Here is a 23,506-nt window from a genome sequence, read left to right as displayed (position 1 = left end):
TATCTGTATACATTTCAGCATACCCTATAGAAATCTATGGGTAAAAGGAGTTAGTGTGGTCGCAATATCCGAAGTCCTGAAGTTAGCACACCTGAGTCTTTCACACGCTAACTTTTTACCTTCAACTTGTAATACGAGTGTGCAAATTCAGCTGCGCTAATTTTTTGCTTTGAGCACAGTTAGCGCTTGAACAAAAAAAAAAAATAGTGACCCACTTGTAATATGACCCATGATCAGTAGTAAACTACCTTTCTTTTTTATGACACGATGAGTCCACGGATCATCTTAATTACTAATGGGATATTCACCTCCTGGTCAGCAGGAGGCGGCAAAGAGCACCACAGCAAAGCTGTTAAATAGCTCCTCCCTTCCCTCCCACTCCAGTCATTCTCTTTGCCTACGTTAGTGATAGGAAGTGGTAAAGTGAGGTGTTAGAATAGATTCTTCAATCAAGAGTTTATTATTTTTAAAGTAGTGCAGGATTGTGCTGCTTTGTTCTAGGGTGTAGCTGTAGTCCATATCAGTCTCTTCAGTAGAGCTTTGGTGGCTTTAGAGCAATGGGAACTTGTGGGACATAATTCTCACTGCGCCTCTCATATTATGATGCTGCCCTAGCCTGAGCTGGATTTACTCAGACTTTTATTTCTCCACAGGTCGATGTGAGGGATAGGACCTCTCAAGCCTGTGAGCTGCCTTTGCTGTCAGGCAGATGTAAGGTAAGTGCTGCTTTTTTATTCTGGGGCCAAAGAACAAAAACTCAGAGGAAAAGTGGGCACTTGTATTTACACTTTAGAGAACATATAAGGCTCATTCAACAAGGGGCACTTTATGTTTGGGACAACAAGCTCTCCTATTCTGGAGAGTAATTTGACAGCCATAACTGCAGGCACTGGGGCTGGAAGTTAAGCTTTATTTTTATTCGCTCTGGTGGTTATTTCTCTCAACGGCTTAAACAAGCAAATAAGCCGATCGGGAGATGAATGTACAGTAACGCCCACAATGGGCGGGCCTATCGGGTTCACACACTTTTCTGTAACTGCGTAGTACTCAGAGACACGTCTTCCGTTGCAGAGACGGCTGAATAGTGTGTCACTAGAACCGCATGGTTTTTTATATATTAAGCAAGCAATTCTAGTCCTATTTATTAATGTTATTTTTTTGCTGAGGTCCGGATCGTTCCTGCTCCACAAGAGGGGATAGTGACTTCTGGTTGTCAGTCAGGTAGGCACCTCAGCAGGGTTGCTGAGGTGTAAGGGTGTCTGATTAAAATTAATTGGCTTTATTTTTCTATGCGACATAGCAGGGTAAAAAAGTTACCTGTTTAAATTTAAAGGTGCAGTAACGTTTTTTCTGTACAAAGTTTTTATTCATTTTGAGTTATTAATTTATACTTAGTGAACAGCATGGACCAAGAAGCCTAGCAAGATGTCACTTGCTCCTTATGTTTGGATGTTAATGTGGAACCACCTGTCCCTTTCTGTCCCTCATGTATTGAGAGGACTTTAGCTTATAGGGAAAATATTTTTTCTGAGCAAAACTTTTCAAAAGCGGGTGCTGTCCAAGAGTCTAATGACGAGAGTCAAGGTATGCCGTAGCTTTCTCCCCAAGCGTCCCAAATTCTACCGCCCACACAAGCAGTGCCCTGCACTTCTGCTCTAGCGCCTACTGGAGTTACTTTAAAAGACATTGCTTCTCTCATGTCTTCTACAATTTCTAATGCATTGTCTGCTTTCCCATTGTTACAGGGCAAACGTAAGAGGAAAACCAGACATTCAGTAAGCGAGGTTTCTGATGCAATTGTTGCAATTTTGGAGGTGCCCTCTCAAGGACACGAAGAGGAGGGTACTGCTGTAGCATCTGAGGGTGAAATCTCAGATTCAGAAAGTTTATTGCCTCTGACTGACTCGGAGGTTGTAACTTTTAGGTTTAAACTAGAACACCTCCGCCTGTTGCTTAGGGAGGTTTTGGTTACTTTGGACGACTGTGGCTCCACGGTAGTGATTGTCCCTAAGAAGTCTAGTAAATTGGACAGATATTTCGAGGTTCCTTCTTAGACGTATTTCCAGTCCCAAAGCGAGCTTTGGAGATCATTACTAAGGAGTGGGAGAGACCAGGCATACCCTTTTCTCCCTCTCCTATTTTTAAGAAGATGTTTCCCATAGCTGATTCTTTCAAGGAGGCTTGGCAAACAGTTCCTAAGGTGGAAGGGGTCGTTTCCACCTTAGCCAAGAGAACTATTCCCATAGAGGATAGTTGTGCTTTCAAAGATCCTATGGACAAGAAGTAAGAGGGTCTACTTAAAAAGATTTATGTTCGGAGGCGGGGCGTAGCTGTGCAGGGAGATGGCTGCACTGCTGTGAAGCTCCGTAGCCTTTTTTTTGCTCATTTGGCCCCAGATCACTCATTTTGGGTGTTTAATTAAATTGTACTGGCGGATGACCCCAGGCACACGCTAGCAAGAAAGCTTCTATGGCTGGAGAATGAAGATCCCAAATCTGACTGAAGAAAACTTTGTATTTACATAGTCCCGGTAGCCATCTTGGATTTGGGCCTGCAGCTACAAAATCTACAAACCGGCTCATAAACGAACCACTTACCTACCGCATCACCATCTAACAACAGATGATGATACACTACTACCCTTGGACTGACCAACTGCACTTAGGGTGAGAACCGCATAATGCGACATAACACCGCACCGCATTACTAACCACATGGTCACATAGAACGCCATTAACAGATAAGCATAAGGACCAAAACGACCATGATGTCTAATAGACATGCCAAAAGATCTCTAGCATTAAGAGACTTTACTAGATATAAATCAGACATAGTTTTTGTCCAAGAGACCCATTTTATCAAAAATAGGGAACCCCTAACTTTCTCAGTCAAATTTGGAACCAGCTACTATGCTTCTCACCCAAAAGCTAAAAAACAAGGGGTTAGGATCTTGATTCGGAAAAATGTACCATTCACACCACTCAAAACCATTAGAGATAGAAAAGGTAGATATATTATATTGGTAGGCCTCCTGTATGGACGCCCGGTAACTCTGGTATCCATATACTCTCCGAACTCAAAACAGGCCACTTTTATTAAAAAGGTTACTAACCTAATTTTAGATCACCAAAAAGGTATTTTAGTTCTTTGCGGGGATTTAAACCAGCCTCTAAACCCCCAACTTGACTGCTCCTCCACACATTCCTCAATCCCAACCTCACAAATCAGACGCACCAACAACTATCTAAAAAAATTAGTCATCCATGACCTCTGGAGGATATCTCATCCAGAGAAAAGAGACTACAAATTCTATTCGTATCCCCATAAACTCTACACTAGAATCAACTACATTTTTACTGATGTCATAGGTCTATCCCTATTCAATTCTACTCAAATAACTCCCCTTACATGGTCTGACCACGCATCGGTCTTAGGCACACTAACCTGGCCAACTAAACTGATTCAAGACTACATATGGTGGTTAGATGATCAGCTACTTTCGGATATGTCGGTGTCCCAGCAAATATCAAAATCTATAACCGAATACTTCACATTTAACAACACCCCTGACATACCTTATTCTAGTATTTGGGCAGAGCATAAATGCGTGATAAGAGGGGAACTGATAGGCATAAAATCCTCTATGTTAAAGAAAAAAACGTACATACTTAACCTCCCTATTATCTTCTATCGAATTGTTAGAACAGCGCCACAAAATATCCCCCTCCGATCACCTGTTACTGGCCGCCCTACAATCAGAACGAGCCAAACTAGCTTCCTATTATAATACAGAACATAAAAGACAAACCTTAAGATTGCAACAATCACACTATGAAGGATATAACAAATCAGGTAGATCCTTAGCACGTTACCTAAAACAAAAAGCCTACAAATCATATATTCTTCACATAAAAGACGATCACAACAAAGACCACTTTTCCACCAAATCTATAGCTAAAGCCTTTAGAGAATACTACCAAAAACTGTATAACCTGAATAATCCAACTAACCTAACATTCCTAGACCAAGAGGCAAAATCTAAAGCAATAGCCGCATACCTTGCATCTCTTCGTCTCCCCCAAATCTCCCCCGACCAAAAAGAACAACTGGAAGAACCTATTACATCAGAAGAAATTAAATTAGTTATTAAGGATCTCCCATCTGGCAAGGCACCGGGTCCGGATGGATTTGGTGCCAGATACTATAAACAATTCCAAGAAGAATTAATACCTCAACTTACACAATTTTTTAACTATATAGATGAAGTCTCTCCCCCCTGACCTACTAGAAGCTCATCTTGGATTTGGGCCTGCAGCTACAAAATCTACAAACCGGCTCATAAATGAACCACTTACCTACCGCATTACCATCTAACAACAGATGATGATACACTACTACCCTTGGACTGATCAACTGCACTTAGGGTGAGAACCGCATAATGCGACATAACACCGCACCGCATTACTAACCACATGGTCACATAGAACGCCATTAACAGATAAGCATAAGGACCAAAACGACCATGATGTCTAATAGACTCTACAATTGCTCCCAATACTATGAGATATAGCGATCACATTACCCAATATGCTACTAGCCACCAGGTCAGTTGCCATACGTAACAGGGAACTTGAATATCTCTGCCATAATATCCAGTGGATTCTATATTTACTTTTGAAGTACTAATATGTCACTATACTATTAAAGACTGCCTATACAGGGGAGGGTATTGCCCACTTGATACACAGATGACAAGACAGAACACTTTAACTGGGATATTAAAATGAGACAAATCTACTATCAAATCCTTTTAAAAAAAAATTCTATACTTGCTGGGAGCCATCAGTGCTAAATAACAAATATAAAGTGCATAACAGAGGAACACTTTTTTCTCCTCTTCACTTTTCTTTGCTAAACCACGTGGGTAGTGCGCCTATACATCTCACAAAACACCTTATTTTCTTCACTGCTTATGGCAGCTAGGAAGTCTTATAGAAAGGTTACCAGGGCACTGACTTTAAAAGCATCATCAGTAAGCACCTTCTTTGCCCTGCAAGAACAAAGTCTGCATACAATACAACCAGATAGCTTGAAATCTGACAACATGGCAACTCCAGCGCTTTCATCTTTAACCTCATCCTCTCTGGATCAATTGACACAAATCCAGAACACAATAGCGGCACTCCCATCAAAATCTGACATAACTGATTTAAAATCCTTTATTAAGTCAGAATTATCTTGCATAAGAAAAGACATTAATGCATTGGGATCCAGTATTGAACATTTGGAAGAAGGTCAGGGAAACCTGTAATCGGTAGTTAGCAATTATACCCAACACCTTAACTGCCAGGATTCTGTGATTCAAGACCTCCAATGGAAAGTACAGGATCTAGATAACAGGAATCCGCGCAGCAATCTGCGAATAAGGGGAGTCGCTGAAGACATTACACATGACCAAATAACCACCTACCTCTTACAACTTTTCAAGCACTTGGTTCCCACACTGGAGCTGACAGAGGCCTCTTTGGAGAGAGCTCACAGAGCTTTGCGCCCACGACCTAACCCAGAGAGCCCACCAAAGGATATAATCTTGAAATTTGTTTTGTACCAACAAAAGGAAGTAATTTGGAAACAAGCAAGGTCACAAGGACCCATACATTTCCATGGACACTTACTCCAAATCTTCCAGGACTTGTGCCCCACAACTATAGAAAAGAGATGCTCTCTTAGATTCATAACCACCATCCTGCAAGAAAATAAAATCAGATATAGATGGGGATTCCCGTTTAGCCTCCTAATTCAAAAAGATGGTAAAACTTTGGTATACAAAACTGCAGATGATCTTGAGGCCTTATCCAAAGGTCTCAATCTGAACTTTTCACAATCACAGCAACCAAAGCCAGATGCACAAAACACATCTCCGAGTGCTTCCCAACAGCATCACGATTCACAATGGACTCTTGTCTCCAAAAGAAGAACTAAAGACCCTCCAATCAAGTGTAGGGACTTTTATTCTAATCCAAGATGTCAATCTACTTGTAAAAGCAATTACTCATGTGAAAACAGGTCGTATAGTTTATGTTTATAAATCACAAATGTGAGTTAATAGCATTGATCCAAAAATCTAATAGACATAGTTACTGTGATCCTTGGCTTAGGTAGGAGATAATAACTACTGATAGACAGTAAATGACTTAAACCTCTACCCCCTGATAGCTTACTAACACCTAGAAATACCTACATAGGTGGTGGGACTGGCTAAGCTTTCCTAACCTCTATAGAAGGTTGACATCATAAAAACTAATATTGACATTGGGGTTTATTTATTGATCATTAAGCCTCAAGTTAATTGATTACTGACTAAGAACACTAATGCAGACTGATACACTTTATGTATGCACAAATGGTAGCAATATGACTTAAGAATATAGGTACGCTTAGCTACCTCATCATAGGCTTTGCAATATAACACAAAGAATGTCATATCATAATTATATACTAGGGTAAAATATTGATGGTCACAAGACTACGAGTTCCTATGGTTTCAATGTGTTTAGTTTTTCCCTTGTAAGGTTGTTTCTAAATTCTGTTTTATGTTGAAAAATGTTTTGCAGGGCGTACACTCTAACCAACCCTCTTAATATGGGATATGTTTAACATTGTTTTTGAACATGCTGGGCATCCTGATTTCTTTTCACGTAGACACCCCCTCTGTTTATTATGGGCAATAGAGTGAAAAACGGGTCCTCACGGATGTCACTCTTGACAAACTTGATGGTTTTGTTAATCACTGTTTGTTTCTTCTTTATCTATCTCTTTCCTTTTTCACTTTCTCTCTTGCTCAACACCATTTCAGTACAACTGATTATCTCGACACACCCACCCAGAGACACTAACACGTTACAACTGTTCATAATATCCAACTTTTTGTGCCCCCATGGCTAACCCTCAACGACACGCCAAACCATTAGACTCCATCAGAATTCAATCAATAAATGCTAAACTTAACATCCCAGCCAAAAGATCTCTAGCATTAAGAGACTTTACTAGATATAAATCAGACATAGTTTTTGTCCAAGAGACCCATTTTATCAAAAGTAGGGAACCCCTAACTTTCTCAGTCAAATTTGGAACCAGCTACTATGCTTCTCACCCAAAAGCTAAAAAACAAGGGGTTAGGATCTTGATTCGGAAAAATGTACCATTCACACCACTCAAAACCATTAGAGATAGAAAAGGTAGATATATTATATTGGTAGGCCTCCTGTATGGTTGCCCGGTAACTCTGGTATCCATATACTCTCCGAACTCAAAACAGGCCACTTTTATTAAAAAGGTTACTAACCTAATTTTAGATCACCAAAAGGGTATTTTAGTTCTTTGCGGGGATTTAAACCAGCCTCTAAACCCCCAACTTGACTGCTCCTCCACACATTCCTCAATCCCAACCTCACAAATCAGACGCACCAACAACTATCTAAAAAAATGAGTCATCCATGACCTCTGGAGGATATCTCATCCAGAGAAAAGAGACTACAAATTCTATTCGTATCCCCATAAACTCTACACTAGAATCAACTACATTTTTACTGATGTCATAGGTCTATCCCTATTCAATTCTACTCAAATAACTCCCCTTACATGGTCTGACCACGCATCGGTCTTAGGCACACTAACCTGGCCAACTAAACTGATTCAAGACTACATATGGTGGTTAGATGATCAGCTACTTTCGGATATGTCGGTATCCCAGCAAATATCAAAATCTATAACCGAATACTTCACATTTAACAACACCCCTGACATACCTTATTCTAGTATTTGGGCAGAGCATAAATGCGTGATAAGAGGGGAACTGATAGGCATAAAATCCTCTATGTTAAAGAAAAAACGTACATACTTAACCTCCCTATTATCTTCTATCGAATTGTTAGAACAGCGCCACAAAATATCCCCCTCCGATCACCTGTTACTGGCCACCCTACAATCAGAACGAGCCAAACTAGCTTCCTATTATAATACAGAACATAAAAGACAAACCTTAAGATTGCAACAATCACACTATGAAGGATATAACAAATCAGGTAGATCCTTAGCACGTTACCTAAAACAAAAAGCCTACAAATCATATATTCTTCACATAAAAGACGATCACAACAAAGACCACTTTTCCACCAAATCTATAGCTAAAGCCTTTAGAGAATACTACCAAAAACTGTATAACCTGAATAATCCAACTAACCTAACATTCCTAGACCAAGAGGCAAAATCTAAAGCAATAGCCGCATACCTTGCATCTCTTCGTCTCCCCCAAATCTCCCCCGACCAAAAAGAACAACTGGAAGAACCTATTACATCAGAAGAAATTAAATTAGTTATTAAGGATCTCCCATCTGGCAAGGCACCGGGTCCGGATGGATTTGGTGCCAGATACTATAAACAATTCCAAGAAGAATTAATACCTCAACTTACACAATTTTTTAACTATATAGATGAAGTCTCTCCCCCCTGACCTACTAGAAGCTCATCTTGGATTTGGGCCTGCAGCTACAAAATCTACAAACCGGCTCATAAACGAACCACTTACCTACCGCATTACCATCTAACAACAGATGATGATACACTACTACCCTTGGACTGACCAACTGCACTTAGGGTGAGAACCGCATAATGCGACATAACACCGCACCGCATTACTAACCACATGGTCACATAGAACGCCATTAACAGATAAGCATAAGGACCAAAACGACCATGATGTCTAATAGACTCTACAATTGCTCCCAAAACTATGAGATATAGCGATCACATTACCCAATATGCTACTAGCCACCAGGTCAGTTGCCATACGTAACAGGGAACTTGAATATCTCTGCCATAATATCCAGTGGATTCTATATTTACTTTTGAAGTACTAATATGTCACTATACTATTAAAGACTGCCTATACAGGGGAGGGTATTGCCCACTTGATACACAGATGACAAGACAGAACACTTTACCTGGGATATTAAAATGAGACAAATCTACTATCAAATCCTTTTAAAAAAAAATTCTATACTTGCTGGGAGCCATCAGTGCTAAATAACAAATATAAAGTGCATAACAGAGGAACACTTTTTTCTCCTCTTCACTTTTCTTTGCTAAACCACGTGGGTAGTGCGCCTATACATCTCACAAAACACCTTATTTTCTTCACTGCTTATGGCAGCTAGGAAGTCTTATAGAAAGGTTACCAGGGCACTGACTTTAAAAGCATCATCAGTAAGCACCTTCTTTGCCCTGCAAGAACAAAGTCTGCATACAATACAACCAGATAGCTTGAAATCTGACAACATGGCAACTCCAGCGCTTTCATCTTTAACCTCATCCTCTCTGGATCAATTGACACAAATCCAGAACACAATAGCGGCACTCCCATCAAAATCTGACATAACTGATTTAAAATCCTTTATTAAGTCAGAATTATCTTGCATAAGAAAAGACATTAATGCATTGGGATCCAGTATTGAACATTTGGAAGTAGGTCAGGTAAACCTGTAATCGGTAGTTAGCAATTATACACAACACCTTAACTGCCAGGATTCTGTGATTCAAGACCTCCAATGGAAAGTACAGGATCTAGATAACAGGAATCCGCGCAGCAATCTGCGAATAAGGGGAGTCGCTGAAGACATTACACATGACCAAATAACCACCTACCTCTTACAACTTTTCAAGCACTTGGTTCCCACACTGGAGCTGACAGAGGCCTCTTTGGAGAGAGCTCACAGAGCTTTGCGCCCACGACCTAACCCAGAGAGCCCACCAAAGGATATAATCTTGAAATTTGTTTTGTACCAACAAAAGGAAGTAATTTGGAAACAAGCAAGGTCACAAGGACCCATACATTTCCATGGACACTTACTCCAAATCTTCCAGGACTTGTGCCCCACAACTATAGAAAAGAGATGCTCTCTTAGATTCATAACCACCATCCTGCAAGAAAATAAAATCAGATATAGATGGGGATTCCCGTTTAGCCTCCTAATTCAAAAAGATGGTAAAACTTTGGTATACAAAACTGCAGATGATCTTGAGGCCTTATCCAAAGGTCTCAATCTGAACTTTTCACAATCACAGCAACCAAAGCCAGATGCACAAAACACATCTCCGAGTGCTTCCCAACAGCATCACGATTCACAATGGACTCTTGTCTCCAAAAGAAGAACTAAAGACCCTCCAATCAAGTGTAGGGACTTTTATTCTAATCCAAGATGTCAATCTACTTGTAAAAGCAATTACTCATGTGAAAACAGGTCGTATAGTTTATGTTTATAAATCACAAATGTGAGTTAATAGCATTGATCCAAAAATCTAATAGACATAGTTACTGTGATCCTTGGCTTAGGTAGGAGATAATAACTACTGATAGACAGTAAATGACTTAAACCTCTACCCCCTGATAGCTTACTAACACCTAGAAATACCTACATAGGTGGTGGGACTGGCTAAGCTTTCCTAACCTCTATAGAAGGTTGACATCATAAAAACTAATATTGACATTGGGGTTTATTTATTGATCATTAAGCCTCAAGTTAATTGATTACTGACTAAGAACACTAATGCAGACTGATACACTTTATGTATGCACAAATGGTAGCAATATGACTTAAGAATATAGGTACGCTTAGCTACCTCATCATAGTATTTGCAATATAACACAAAGAATGTCATATCATAATTATATCATAATTATATACTAGGGTAAAATATTGATGGTCACAAGACTACGAGTTCCTATGGTTTCAATGTGTTTAGTTTTTCCCTTGTAAGGTTGTTTCTAAATTCTGTTTTATGTTGAAAAATGTTTTGCAGGGCGTACACTCTAACCAACCCTCTTAATATGGGATATGTTTAACATTGTTTTTGAACATGCTGGGCATCCTGATTTCTTTTCACGTAGACACCCCCTCTGTTTATTATGGGCAATAGAGTGAAAAACGGGTCCTCACGGATGTCACTCTTGACAAACTTGATGTTTTTGTTAATCACTGTTTGTTTCTTCTTTATCTATCTCTTTCCTTTTTCACTTTCTCTCTTGCTCAACACCATTTCAGTACAACTGATTATCTATGTTAAAGAAAAAACGTACATACTTAACCTCCCTATTATCTTCTATCGAATTGTTAGAACAGCGCCACAAAATATCCCCCTCCGATCACCTGTTACTGGCCGCCCTACAATCAGAACGAGCCAAACTAGCTTCCTATTATAATACAGAACATAAAAGACAAACCTTAAGATTGCAACAATCACACTATGAAGGATATAACAAATCAGGTAGATCCTTAGCACGTTACCTAAAACAAAAAGCCTACAAATCATATATTCTTCACATAAAAGACGATCACAACAAAGACCACTTTTCCACCAAATCTATAGCTAAAGCCTTTAGAGAATACTACCAAAAACTGTATAACCTGAATAATCCAACTAACCTAACATTCCTAGACCAAGAGGCAAAATCTAAAGCAATAGCCGCATACCTTGCATCTCTTCGTCTCCCCCAAATCTCCCCCGACCAAAAAGAACAACTGGAAGAACCTATTACATCAGAAGAAATTAAATTAGTTATTAAGGATCTCCCATCTGGCAAGGCACCGGGTCCGGATGGATTTGGTGCCAGATACTATAAACAATTCCAAGAAGAATTAATACCTCAACTTACACAATTTTTTAACTATATAGATGAAGTCTCTCCCCCCTGACCTACTAGAAGCTCATATCACTTTGTTGCCAAAGCCCAATAAATCACTAGACCATCCATCACACTATAGACCAATTTCCTTACTAAACTCTGATATAAAAATGTATGCGAAAGTAATAGCAAATCGTATGAGCTGTATATTGCCAGACATAATCCACCAGGACCCAGGTGGGCTTCATCCCTAAAAGAGAAGCTAAAGACAACACGGTCAGGGCCTTAAACCTCATTCACCTTGCGCGAGATAGGGGAATTCCATGCATTCTTCTGTCTATAGACGCAGAAAAGGCCCTTGACCGTGTTGATTGGGCATTCTTATGTTCTACTCTAGAATTCATGGGCTTCGGCACAAAATTATTAACTCAAATTTTTGCCCTCTACTCCTAACCCACCGCTAAACTATTGATAAATGGAACCTTATCAGCCCCGTTCACAATAACTAAGGGTACATGTCAGGGATGTCCTCTCTCCCCCCTCCTTTTCGCATGCTGAAACCATTGTGACAAGAATAAGGCAAAACCCTCTCATTAAAGGTATACGGATAGGCTCACAGTCATACGTCCTCTCACTTTTTGCAGATGACATATTGTTTTCACTCACTGAGCCAGAATTCTCTATTCCACCATTGTTACAAGAATTACAGTTATTTCATTCCTTATCTAACTTTAAGATTAACTCCGATAAATCTGAGGTACTTAATATTAACTTAGATGACCTTACTCTTCTTGGAATTAAAAAAATTACCCCCTTCACATGGTGCAAACATACACTTCATTACTTAGGCGTCGAACTAGCATTAACAATAGAAGACACATTTACAAAGAATTATGAATCTATCATTAGGGACCTTTCTTCGTGTTTATCAAAAAAGTTATCATGGTCAGGTAAGATAAATGTCCTTAAAATGAATATATTTCCCAGACTACTATATATTCTACAAACACTACCAATTCCACTACCTAAAAAATACATCCCAAGCATAGAAAAGGCGTTCAGTGATTTAGTGTGGAATAGAAAACCACCAAGGATTAACACCAACATTATGCAAACACCTAAGCTGCAGGGAGGAATGGGTATTCCTAATATATTTTTATATCGACAAGCAATTTTCCTACAGAGAATTGTTGATTGGCATATACACTATAACCACAAAAGATGGGTACAATTGGAACATTCAATTTCAGGTACCACACACTTAGGTCGACTGTGCTGGAGTTCGATGACAATTGAAACCTTTGCTACATGGGAACATACCCTATCCAAATTTATGATGATTTCATTGAAACCATCTCCCCTTACATCACTCATAGAAAATGGACAATTCACAATAGGACATAATGTTACAATAAATATAATGGATACAAATATCCAAGATTTATGAATCCACATGCTGACCTCAGGGGAACAAATCCTCTCTCAGACTGACCTTCTGGACAGGGGTTACTCTTACTTCCACATTTGGTTTAACTATCACAGAGTCCATAGGTTTAGCTCACAGCATGTACAATGTAGAAACATGGTCAGACCTCTAACAAATTTTGAATCCCTATGTACACGTACACCACCAATCACCCATACCTTATCATTGATATATAAAATTTTAACTACAAAGCCCCCTGGCTATGTCCCACAATACTTCGAAAGCTGGGAAGATGACTTGGGAGTCATTATCCTCCCCCAAACGTGCACAAGTATATGCCAGAACATAACTAAAACTTCAATATCATTGTCAATGGTCGAAATTAATCTAAACATTTTACATCGGTGGTATCTAACACCTAAGAAAATACACCGGCTATTCCAACACGGATCCGATCATTGCTGGAGATGTGGCCATAGAGGCAGTAACATGGCCCATATGTGGTGGTGGTGCAATTCAATCCAAACCTTTTGGAGACTGATTATAACAGAAATAGAATCATTCTTAGAAACCCAATTTCCTTTGTACCCTTTGATTTGGCTGCTATGCAAACCTCCCAAAATAAAATATAAACCTCATAAACAATTATTCAACGTGCTTACGAATAGTATAAAGTTCTTAATAGCGAAGAATTGGAAAAGCAAAATGGCCCCAACCCTGGAAATGTGGACCAGTGGGGTCTCAGAATTCCTGGAACTTGAGGAATACTATTATATTAAAAATAATAAGATGGATGTGTACGCAGATATGCTAGCCACATGTGAACACTATCTCAAACATATAACCCCCAAACCAAAAAATACATCACTATAATAATTCAGCGCAGTTTTGATCCAAACGAGTGGATGTGTCACGAGCCGAGCTAACAATTGAGCAACTTGCTCTACTCTCTCCCCCCTTTACCTTCCTTTCAACAAATCCTTTACCTATACGTTCGTTTCTACCCTCCCGCATATTCCATGTTATCTATATGGAAACGAAAGGGGGTACCTTTGTTCACTTTATGTTTAAACTATTAATATTTTGCAAAATGTCACTGACTTTATCACTTCATGAAGGAGCTGCGTCTCCCAATTGTAATGTATAATCTTTTTTTTTTTTTCAATAAAGTCGGTTTAAAAAAAAAATGAAAAAAAAAAATAAGATTTATGTTTACCAGGGTCTGCAATGGCAGCCAGCTGCGTGCATTGCTACCGTCACTAGTGCTGCGGCATATTGGTTTGATGCACTGTCTGAGACTCTCAGGACTGAGACTTCCTTGGAGGAGATCCAGGACAGGATAAAGGCTCTGAAGCTAGCTAATGCCTTTATAATGGATGCTAAGATTTCGGGTTTCTCTATTCTAGCCCACAGAGCCTTATGGTTAAAGCCTTGGTCTGCGGATGTTTCCTCTAAGTCTAAGCTTCTGGCTATTCCTTACAAGGGGAAGACCTTGTTTGGACCTGGCCTAACGGAAATTATCTCTGATATCACGGGAGGTAAGGGCCATCTTCTCCCTCAAGATAAGAGAAACAAACAGAAAGGACGACAGAGTAATTTTCGTTCCTTTCGAAATTTCAAAGGAAATTTATCCTCTTCCTCCTCTAAGCAGGAACAATCCAAGCCTGCATGGAGACCTAGCCAGTCTTGGACTAGGGGAAAGCAATCCAAGAATCCTGCTATTGAATCCAAGATAGCATGAAGGGCATGCCCCCGATCCGGGATCGGATCTTGTAGGGGACAGAATTTCCTTCTTCACTCAGGTTTGGGTTCAAGATGTTCAGGATCCCTGGGCAATAGAGATTGTGTCCCAGGGGATACAAACTAGAGTTCAAAAGTTTTCCTCCCAGAGGCAGGTTTCTACTTTCAAGACATGGTCTTATCTTTCCTGAGAACTCACGGGTGGAAGGTACATTTGGAAAAGAGTTCCCTAGTTCCAGACACTAGGGTCACCACCTTCTTGGGAACCATAATAGACTCCCTGTCTATGAAGATTTTTCTGACTGAAGTCAGAAAATCAAAGATTATCGATACTTAGTCCTAAAGTCCACTCCTCCGCCATCAGTGGCTCAGTGCATGGAGTTAATCAGGCTGATGGTGGCGGCAATGGACATCATCCCATTTGCTCGGTTCCACCTCAGACCTCTGCAGTTAAACATGCTCAGGCAATGGAATGGAGATTATGCAGACTTGTCTCCTCGAATAGCTCTGGAGCAGGAGACAAGGGACTCTCTTCAATGGTGGTTGTCTCTGGATCATCTCTCCCAGGGATCCTGCTTACGCAGACCGTCTTGGGTGATTGTGACAACAGACACCAGCCTTCTCAGGTGGGGAGCTGTCTGGGGCTCCCTAAAGGCTCAGGGAGTTTGGACTCAGTCAGAGTCTGTTCTTCCCATAAACATTCTAGAACTGAGAGTGATTTTCAATGCCCTTCTGGCCTGGCCCCAGTTAGCTTCACTCCGATTTATCAGGTTCCAGTCGGACAACATAACTTCAGTAGCTTACATCAATCATCAGGGAGGAACAAGAAGTTCCTTAGCGATGACAGAGGTAACCAAAATAATCCAGTGGGCGGAAGTCCACTCTTGTTGTCTATCGGCGATCTACATCCCAGGGGTGGACAACTGAGAGGCGGATTTCCTGAGCAGGCAGACCTTTCATCCGGGGGAGTGGGAACTCCATCCGGAAGTGTTCTCCAACCTGATTCTCAAGTGGGGTCAGCCGGAATTGGATCTCATGGCATCTCGACAGAATGTCAAGCTCCCGAGATACGGGTCGAGGTCCAGGGACCCCCAGGTGGAACTGATAGATGCTCTGGCGGTTCCTTAGAACTTCAGTCTAGCATACCTATTTCCTCCGTTTGTTCTTCTCCCTCAAGTAATTGCTCGAATCAAACAGGAGAGGGCCTCGGTGATGCTTATAGCACCGGCCTGGCCTCGCAGGATTTGGTATGCAGATCTGGTGGAGATGGCATCTCTACCACCTTGGAGACTTCCGTTGAGGAAGGACCTTCTGATTCAGGTGCCCTTCCTTCACCCAAATCTAGTTTCTCTGAAGCTGACTGCTTGGAGATTGAACGCTTAATTTTGTCCAAGCGGGGGTTTTCTGACTCGGTCATAGAGACCATGATTCAGGCTCGTAAGCCTGTAACTAGAAGGATTTACCATAAGATTTGGCGTAAATATCTATTGGTGTGAATCCAAGGGCTACTCATGGAGTAGAGTTAGGATTCCTAGAAAAGGGTCAAATCTTGGCCTTATCTATTTTGTTACACAAACGTCTGGCGGATGTCCCAGATGTACAATCATTTTGTCAGGCCTTGATCAGGATCAGGCCTGTGTTCAAACCAGTTACTCCTCCATGGAGTCTTAATTTAGTTCTCAAAGTTCTTCAAGGGGCTCCGTTTGCGCCTATGCATTCCTTAGATATTAAGTTGTTATCTTGGAAAGTTTTATTTCTTGTTGCTATTTCTTCTGCTAGTAGAGTGTCAGAGCTCTCGGCATTACAGTACGAGTCTCCTTACCTTATTTTCCATTTAGATAAGGTAGTTTTACGTACTAAATTAGGATTTCTTCCTAAGGTGGTTTCTGATCGGAACATTAATCAGGAGATTGTTGTTCCTTCTTTGTGTCCTAATCCTTCTCAGAAAGAACGTCTTCTGCACAATTTGGACGTGGTCCGTGCTTTAAAGTTTTACCTGCAGGCAACTAAGGACTTTTGTCAGTCTTCTTCTTTGTTTGTGATTTTCTCAGGAAAACGTAAGGGACAGAAAGCTACGGCTACTTCTCTTTCTTTTTGGCTGAAGAGTATCATACGTTTTGCATATGAGACTGCTGGACAGCAGCCTCCCGACAGGGTTACGGCTCATTCCATGAGGGCTGTTGCTTCCTCATGGGCATTCAAAAATGAAGCTTCTGTGGAACAAATTTGCAAGGCTGCAACTTGGTCCTCTCTTCACACTTTTTCAAAGTTTTACAAATTTTACACTTTTGCCTCGGCTGAGGCCGCTTTTGGGAGAAAGGGTCTTCAAGCAGTGGTGCCTTCCATTTAGGTTTCCTGTCTTGTCCCTCCCGTATCATCTGTGTACTCTAGCTTGGGTATTGAATTCCATTAGTAATTAAGATGATCCGTGGACTCATCGTGTCATAAAAAAGAAAAGAAAATTTATGCTTACCTGATAAATTTATTTCTTTTTTGACACAATGAGTCCACGTAAGACAGGTTGTTGGGTATTTTAAACTTCAGACACCTCTGCACCTTGGCTTTTCCTTTCTTTCCTTAACTTCGGTCGAATGACTGGAGTGGGAGGGAAGGGAGGAGCTATTTAACAGCTCTGCTGTGGTGCTCTTTGCCGCCTCCTGCTGACCAGGAGGTGAATATCCCATTAGTAATTAAGATGATCCGTGGACTCATTGTGTCAAAAAAAAGAAAAGAAAATTTATGCTTACCTGATAAATTTATTTCTTTTTTGACACAATGAGTCCACGTAAGACAGGTTGTTGGGTATTTTAAACTTCAGACACCTCTGCACCTTGGCTTTTCCTTTCTTTCCTTAACTTCGGTCGAATGACTGGAGTGGGAGGGAAGGGAGGAGCTATTTAACAGCTCTGCTGTGGTGCTCTTTGCCGCCTCCTGCTGACCAGGAGGTGAATATCCCATTAGTAATTAAGATGATCTGTGGACTCATTGTGTCAAAAAAGAAATAAATTTATCAGGTAAGCATAAATTTTCTTTTTTTTACTGTGCCGATTTTGACTGCAGTCAACCTGAGAACAAAAAAGTGAAAAATAAAACTATTATGATATTAAATAAATTAGCATTTATTACATTAACACAAACTGGAATTAAATTAAAGAGAACCTGGTATGTAGGATGTAATGGTACTGGTTCAAAATTGTGGCACAGGGAATATACACTTTCCTATAGTAAATAGATGGTTAGAAATGTATGGCTATAAATTTATAATCTTAATTCATTTCTGTTAACAGATTTATTTATTCTAATCAATACAGTCAAGGGTTTCAGTGTCACCTATCTAGATCCCAAACACATCATTAATATAGCACCACCAAGTGGCGCCATATAGTAAAACAATATTTTCCCTTAAAAACATTTATAAAAATGTTGACATAATTTAGTGTAACATCGCATCGGAACCCAATTGCTGTGACCTGTAGTTGGAGAAAGTAAGAGTCATCAAACAAAAAATATATGATACACAAAACAGTTTCAAGCAAATTCATAATTAAATGTATTTGACCTGAGTTATTAATTGTACTAGTATGTATTACAAAGCTCATGGCTTCCACACTACTTCTGTGATAGCAGTGTCCAATACTAACCACATCAAGATTGAACAAAATACATTTAATATAAGGAAGTTGTATATCTGGTAATTTATTAAGCAAATCACCTGTACCCTTTATAAAGGAGCTAGAAAATTCAACAAAGGGATGAAGGATATTATCTTAAAAAATGGCAATATGAGAAAAATCAGAACTAGGACCAGCCACAATTAACTGACCTTGGGCAGATGAAAGAGATTTGTGTATTTTCGGGAGGGTCTAAAACACTTGTATTTGGAATTTAGATAGGCGACATTGGAACCATTGACTGTTTTGCTACAGAATTGAATAGGGCATTTGCCCATATTAAATTTAAGCTAAGATGAAGTGAACATTAATTGTACTTTGTTTTTAAATACAACAGTTATCAAAAATGGATCATTCCTTAAAAACTGGCCTATACTTAAAGGAAACCGTTCATAATAGTCTTTTACATTTCACTAGCGCCACCATTCATCTTTTATTTTTTCTTTCCAACGTCATCAGTTTCTTAGAGTCAGGCTCATTGTGTCAGATGATGAGACAGCAAAGTTAAAATGCAACCATGGACATTTTTAGGAAATATTTTTTTTCTGTGTTTAATAGCCATAAATTTATATGCAGCTCTTAAGGTCTCTAAAATATTGATCTGCTCATGTGTTAGGAAGTTTACTCATGAGGCCAAGCCCAATTGGCTTGCTTAGACCCTTACCATTTTTATTTTGTTATTAAAGGGACATAATACTCATATGCTAAATCACATGAAACTGATGCAGTATAACTGTAAAAAGCTGACAGGAAAATATCACCTGAGCATCTCTATGTAAAAAAGAAGATATTTACCTCACAATTTTCCTCAGCTGTGTAAAAAGTTATACTTCAGCTGCAGGTAAAAAAAATAAAAAATGAAGAAATGAACAGCAGCCAATCAGCATCAGCAGTGCTGAGGTCATGATCTCTTTTACTGTGATCTCATGAGATTTCACTAAACTCTCATGAGATTTCATAGTAAACTTCCTTAAACTGAATAGGGAAATAATATGAGTGTGCACAAAGCTCACTCCCTTGCCAGTCCCGGGACAGACATACTGATTTGCTGCTTAAAGTCCTTTGCAATGGGGTTTGAATACTTTGAGGTAAAATATCTTTCTTTTTTACATAGAGATGTTCAGGTGATATTTTCTAGTCAGCTTTTTACAGCTATGCTGCATCACTTTCAAGTGTTTCAACATTTGGGTATCATGGCCCTTTAAGTGTTTTTTTCCATTGTTTACATCTACTATATCAATGCATAAGTTCATGACAATACACAGTTGTTTTATTTTATCATAACCCATTTCTTGTTTTGTGAAACCGCATAGACTGTTGAGGTAGTTTAGCAAAAGTTCATATGTGTTTAAAGGGACATTAAACACTTTGAGATGGTAATATAAAATGATAAATTGTCTATAATAAAACAACTCTGCAATATACTTTCATTATTTATTTTGTCCTCTTTGCCTGTAATTCCATTCTGAAATTGTGAGCTTTTCAGTTCCTGTTAGAAATGGAAGTGCAGAACACTGTTAAATCCAGCACAACCATTGGCTGCACACTCTAGTGACCTATTTATAACTGACCCTAATTGGCCACAGCAGAGAAGGTAACACAAGTTACAACATGGCAGCTCCCAGTGTTTTATAGACACTAAAACTTTACACTTATTTTGTCACTTTTTAAACAACTAATGAAACTTTAAAAAATACATCTACATGTTAGTCATGGACTAATCTTTTCTTTGAATGCATCATTCTATCTAGCATGTATTTAGTGTTTAATGTCCCTTTAACCAAATATATTTGATAGTGTTATATGCAATATTACACATTGGTTTACTCTGTTTCTTTTTATTTCTCCTTTGCAGAGTTTCCTCACCCCTCTTCATCTAGCATGTCAAGAAGGCCACCTGAATATAGCGGAAATTTTGGTGTCACATGATGCAGCTGTGGGCTCAGAAACACGGGTAACTGACAGGGGAGGGAAACTTGAGTGGAAAACAAAGATTACAGAGAAATATTGCAGGCAGGAGAAATAGTATCAGGTTTGGAGAAACAAATAGAGATCTTTTTTTAATCAAAGTATGTAAGAATTTAACAAAAAATAATCTTTTCTCATATACATTCATATACAATGTATACAAAACCATATCGTAAACATTACCTGTTTTTCACAATGAAGAATCACTATTTTATCTTAAATTGTACCTGATTTCAGGGACTGGATGCTTGGGGAATTTGTGATTTGAGCAGTGGTGGTTCTATGGGGGGCTATGCACCTCCAAGCGCATGTGTAACACCCCTGTTGAGCTGCAAAGGGCTCTATATATTATGTGTATGTGTCTTCACCCCTTTTGTTAGCCCCCCTAACAGGGTAGATTCTTTGGGAGTGGATTAGGCTGGTACTACTTTTCCCACAGGGATACTGAGAAATTATTAGCAGTACAAATAATAGAGGGCTTACCTATGTTGTAATTACCTGGAGCAATAGGAGGAGTAAACTTCTAAACTCCTTATACGGTAGTGGGATGCCTGGATGGGATGAGTTCTTGCAAGTTTATCTCCATCATTCTCTAGTACCACTATGGAGGCTCTTCCACTCAATTAAATTAATTGCTGCTTATAGTAAAACAATTTTATTAGGCTAAAATCAAGTAGGTGCGAATTGCTTGTCCTAAAAAAAAATATATATATATATATATATATATATATATATATATATATATATATATATATACCAGGGTAAAACGGACATTACCCAAGCGGCTGTGGGTAAAGCCCAATATACTGTAATTCCCCCATCAACACTATTTTCTCCTGTTAAGTGTGATCAGTCCACGGGTCATCATTACTTCTGGGATATTAACTCCTCCCCAACAGGAAGTGCAAGAGGATCACCCAGCAGAGCTGCTATATAGCTCCTCCCCTCTACGTCACACCCAGTCATTCTCTTGCACCCAACTAATAGATAGGATGTGTGAGAGGACTGTGGTGATTTTACTTAGTTTTTATAACTTCAATCAAGAGTTTGTTATTTTAAAACAGCACCGGAGTGTGTTGTTCCTTCTCAGGGAGAATTTGAAGAAGAATCTACCTGAGTTTTTTCTGTATGATTTTAACCGGAGTAGTTAAGATCATGTTGCTGTTCTCGGCCATCTGAGGAGTGAGGTAAACTTCAGATCAAGGGACAGCGGGCAGGTTCACCTGCAAAGAGGTATGTAGCAGCATATTATTTTCTGAGAATGGAATTGACTAGAAAATACTGCAAATACCTATATAAAGTAAGTTCAGCCTTAAATGCAGTAGTAGCAACTGGTATCAGGCTGTCATGTATGTATATTTTCACTTCAGTATTCTGGGGAATGGCATTTCACTGAAATAATACTGTTTACATAAAACTTTAGCCTATTTTGCAGTTAAAACGGCTTGCAGCAGGCTTTTTATGACAAATACATTTATTGATGTTTAACGTTTTTGCTGGCATGTGAAATCGTTTATATTTCTGAGGTACTGGGTGAAAACTTATTTGGGCATTAGTTTTATCCACTTGGCGGGCATTTTGTTTGATTTATGACAGTTTACTGATCTCCCTCACTGTTGTGTGTGAGGGGGAGGGGCTGAATTTGGCGCTTTTACTACGCATCAGAAATTCAGTCACAAGTCTGTTCTTCTTCCCTGCATGATCCGGTTCGTCTCTACAGAGCTCAGGGGTCTTCAAAAGTTATTTTGAGGGAGGTAATCACTCACAGCAGACCTGTGAGATTGTGCTTGACTGTGATAAAAAACGTTACATTCTGTACTTTTTTTCTGCTATTAAAGGGCTAGTTATCCATTACTAATGGGAGCAATCCTTTGCTAAAATTGTATTTTTACTGAGAAAAAAGTTTGTTTTTCATAAAATTATCTGTTTTATTGTACTCAACTGTCATATCCTTCTGTGCTTCTTAAAGGCACAGTGCGTTTTTGCATACTATTTATAAAAGTGAATTGAAAAGTATTTCCAAGTTTGCTGGTTATTTGCTAGTGTGTTAAACATGTCTGATTCAGAGGAATATCTCTGTGCTATATGTGCTAAAGCCAAAGTGGAGCCCAATAGAAATTTATGTACTAATTGTATTGATGCTACTTTAAATAAAAGTCAATCTGTACAAATTGAACAGCTTTCACCAGACAACGAGAGGAAAGTTATGCCGTCTAACTCCCCTCACGTGTCAGTACCTGCATCTCCCGCTCGGGGGGTGCGTGATATTGTAACGCCGGGTACTTCAGGGCGGCCATTACAAATCACATTGCAGGACATGGCCAATGTTATGACTGAGGTTTTGTCAAAATTGCCAGAACTTAGAGGGAAGCGGGACCACTCTGGGGTGAGAACAGAGTGCGCTGATAATACTAGGGCCATGTCAGATACTGGGTCACAGTATGCGGAACATGAGGACGGAGAGCTTCAATCTGCAGGTGACGGTTCTGATCCCATTAGAGTGGATTCAGACATTTCTAATTTTAAGTTTAAGCTTGAAAACCTCTGCTTACTGTTAGGGGAGGTATTAGCGGCTCTGAATGATTGTAACACCGTTGCAATTCCAGAGAAATTATGTAGGCTGGATAGATACTATGCGGTACCGGCGAGTACTGACGTATTTCCTATACCTAAGAGGCTTACAGAGATAATTACAAAGGAGTGGGATAGGCCCGGTGTGCCCTTTTCTCCCCCTCCTGTATTTAGAAAAATGTTTCCAATAGACGCCACCACACGGGACTTATGGCAGACGATCCCTAAGATGGAGGGAGTGGTTTCGACTCTGGCTAAGCGTACCACTATCCCGGTGGAGGATAGCTGTGCTTTTTCTGATCCAATGGATAAAAAATTAGAAGGTTACCTTAAGAAAATGTTTGTTCAACAAGGTTTTATATTACAACCTCTTGCATGTATTGCGTCTGTCACGGCCGCATCAGCCTTTTGGTCCGAGTCCCTGGAAGAGACTCTTGACTCAATAACTAT

General features: G+C 39.6%; 1 protein-coding gene across 3 annotated transcripts in view; it reads left to right on the top strand.

Annotated features, from left to right (window-relative positions):
- ANK1 (ankyrin 1) overlaps positions 1-23,506 on the top strand; it is a 789,047-nt gene that overhangs the window by 463,341 nt on the left and 302,200 nt on the right. For all 3 annotated transcript variants that reach the window (XM_053717993.1, XM_053717995.1, XM_053717994.1), the window contains one exon: positions 20,373-20,471. In XM_053717993.1, coding sequence (XP_053573968.1) covers positions 20,373-20,471 — 99 coding nt within the window. The remainder of the gene's footprint in view (positions 1-20,372; positions 20,472-23,506) is intronic.

The sequence above is a fragment of the Bombina bombina genome, chromosome 6 (assembly GCF_027579735.1).
Source record: "Bombina bombina isolate aBomBom1 chromosome 6, aBomBom1.pri, whole genome shotgun sequence".
Taxonomy (NCBI): domain Eukaryota; kingdom Metazoa; phylum Chordata; class Amphibia; order Anura; family Bombinatoridae; genus Bombina; species Bombina bombina.
This window is presented reverse-complemented; position numbering and strand designations above follow the sequence as displayed.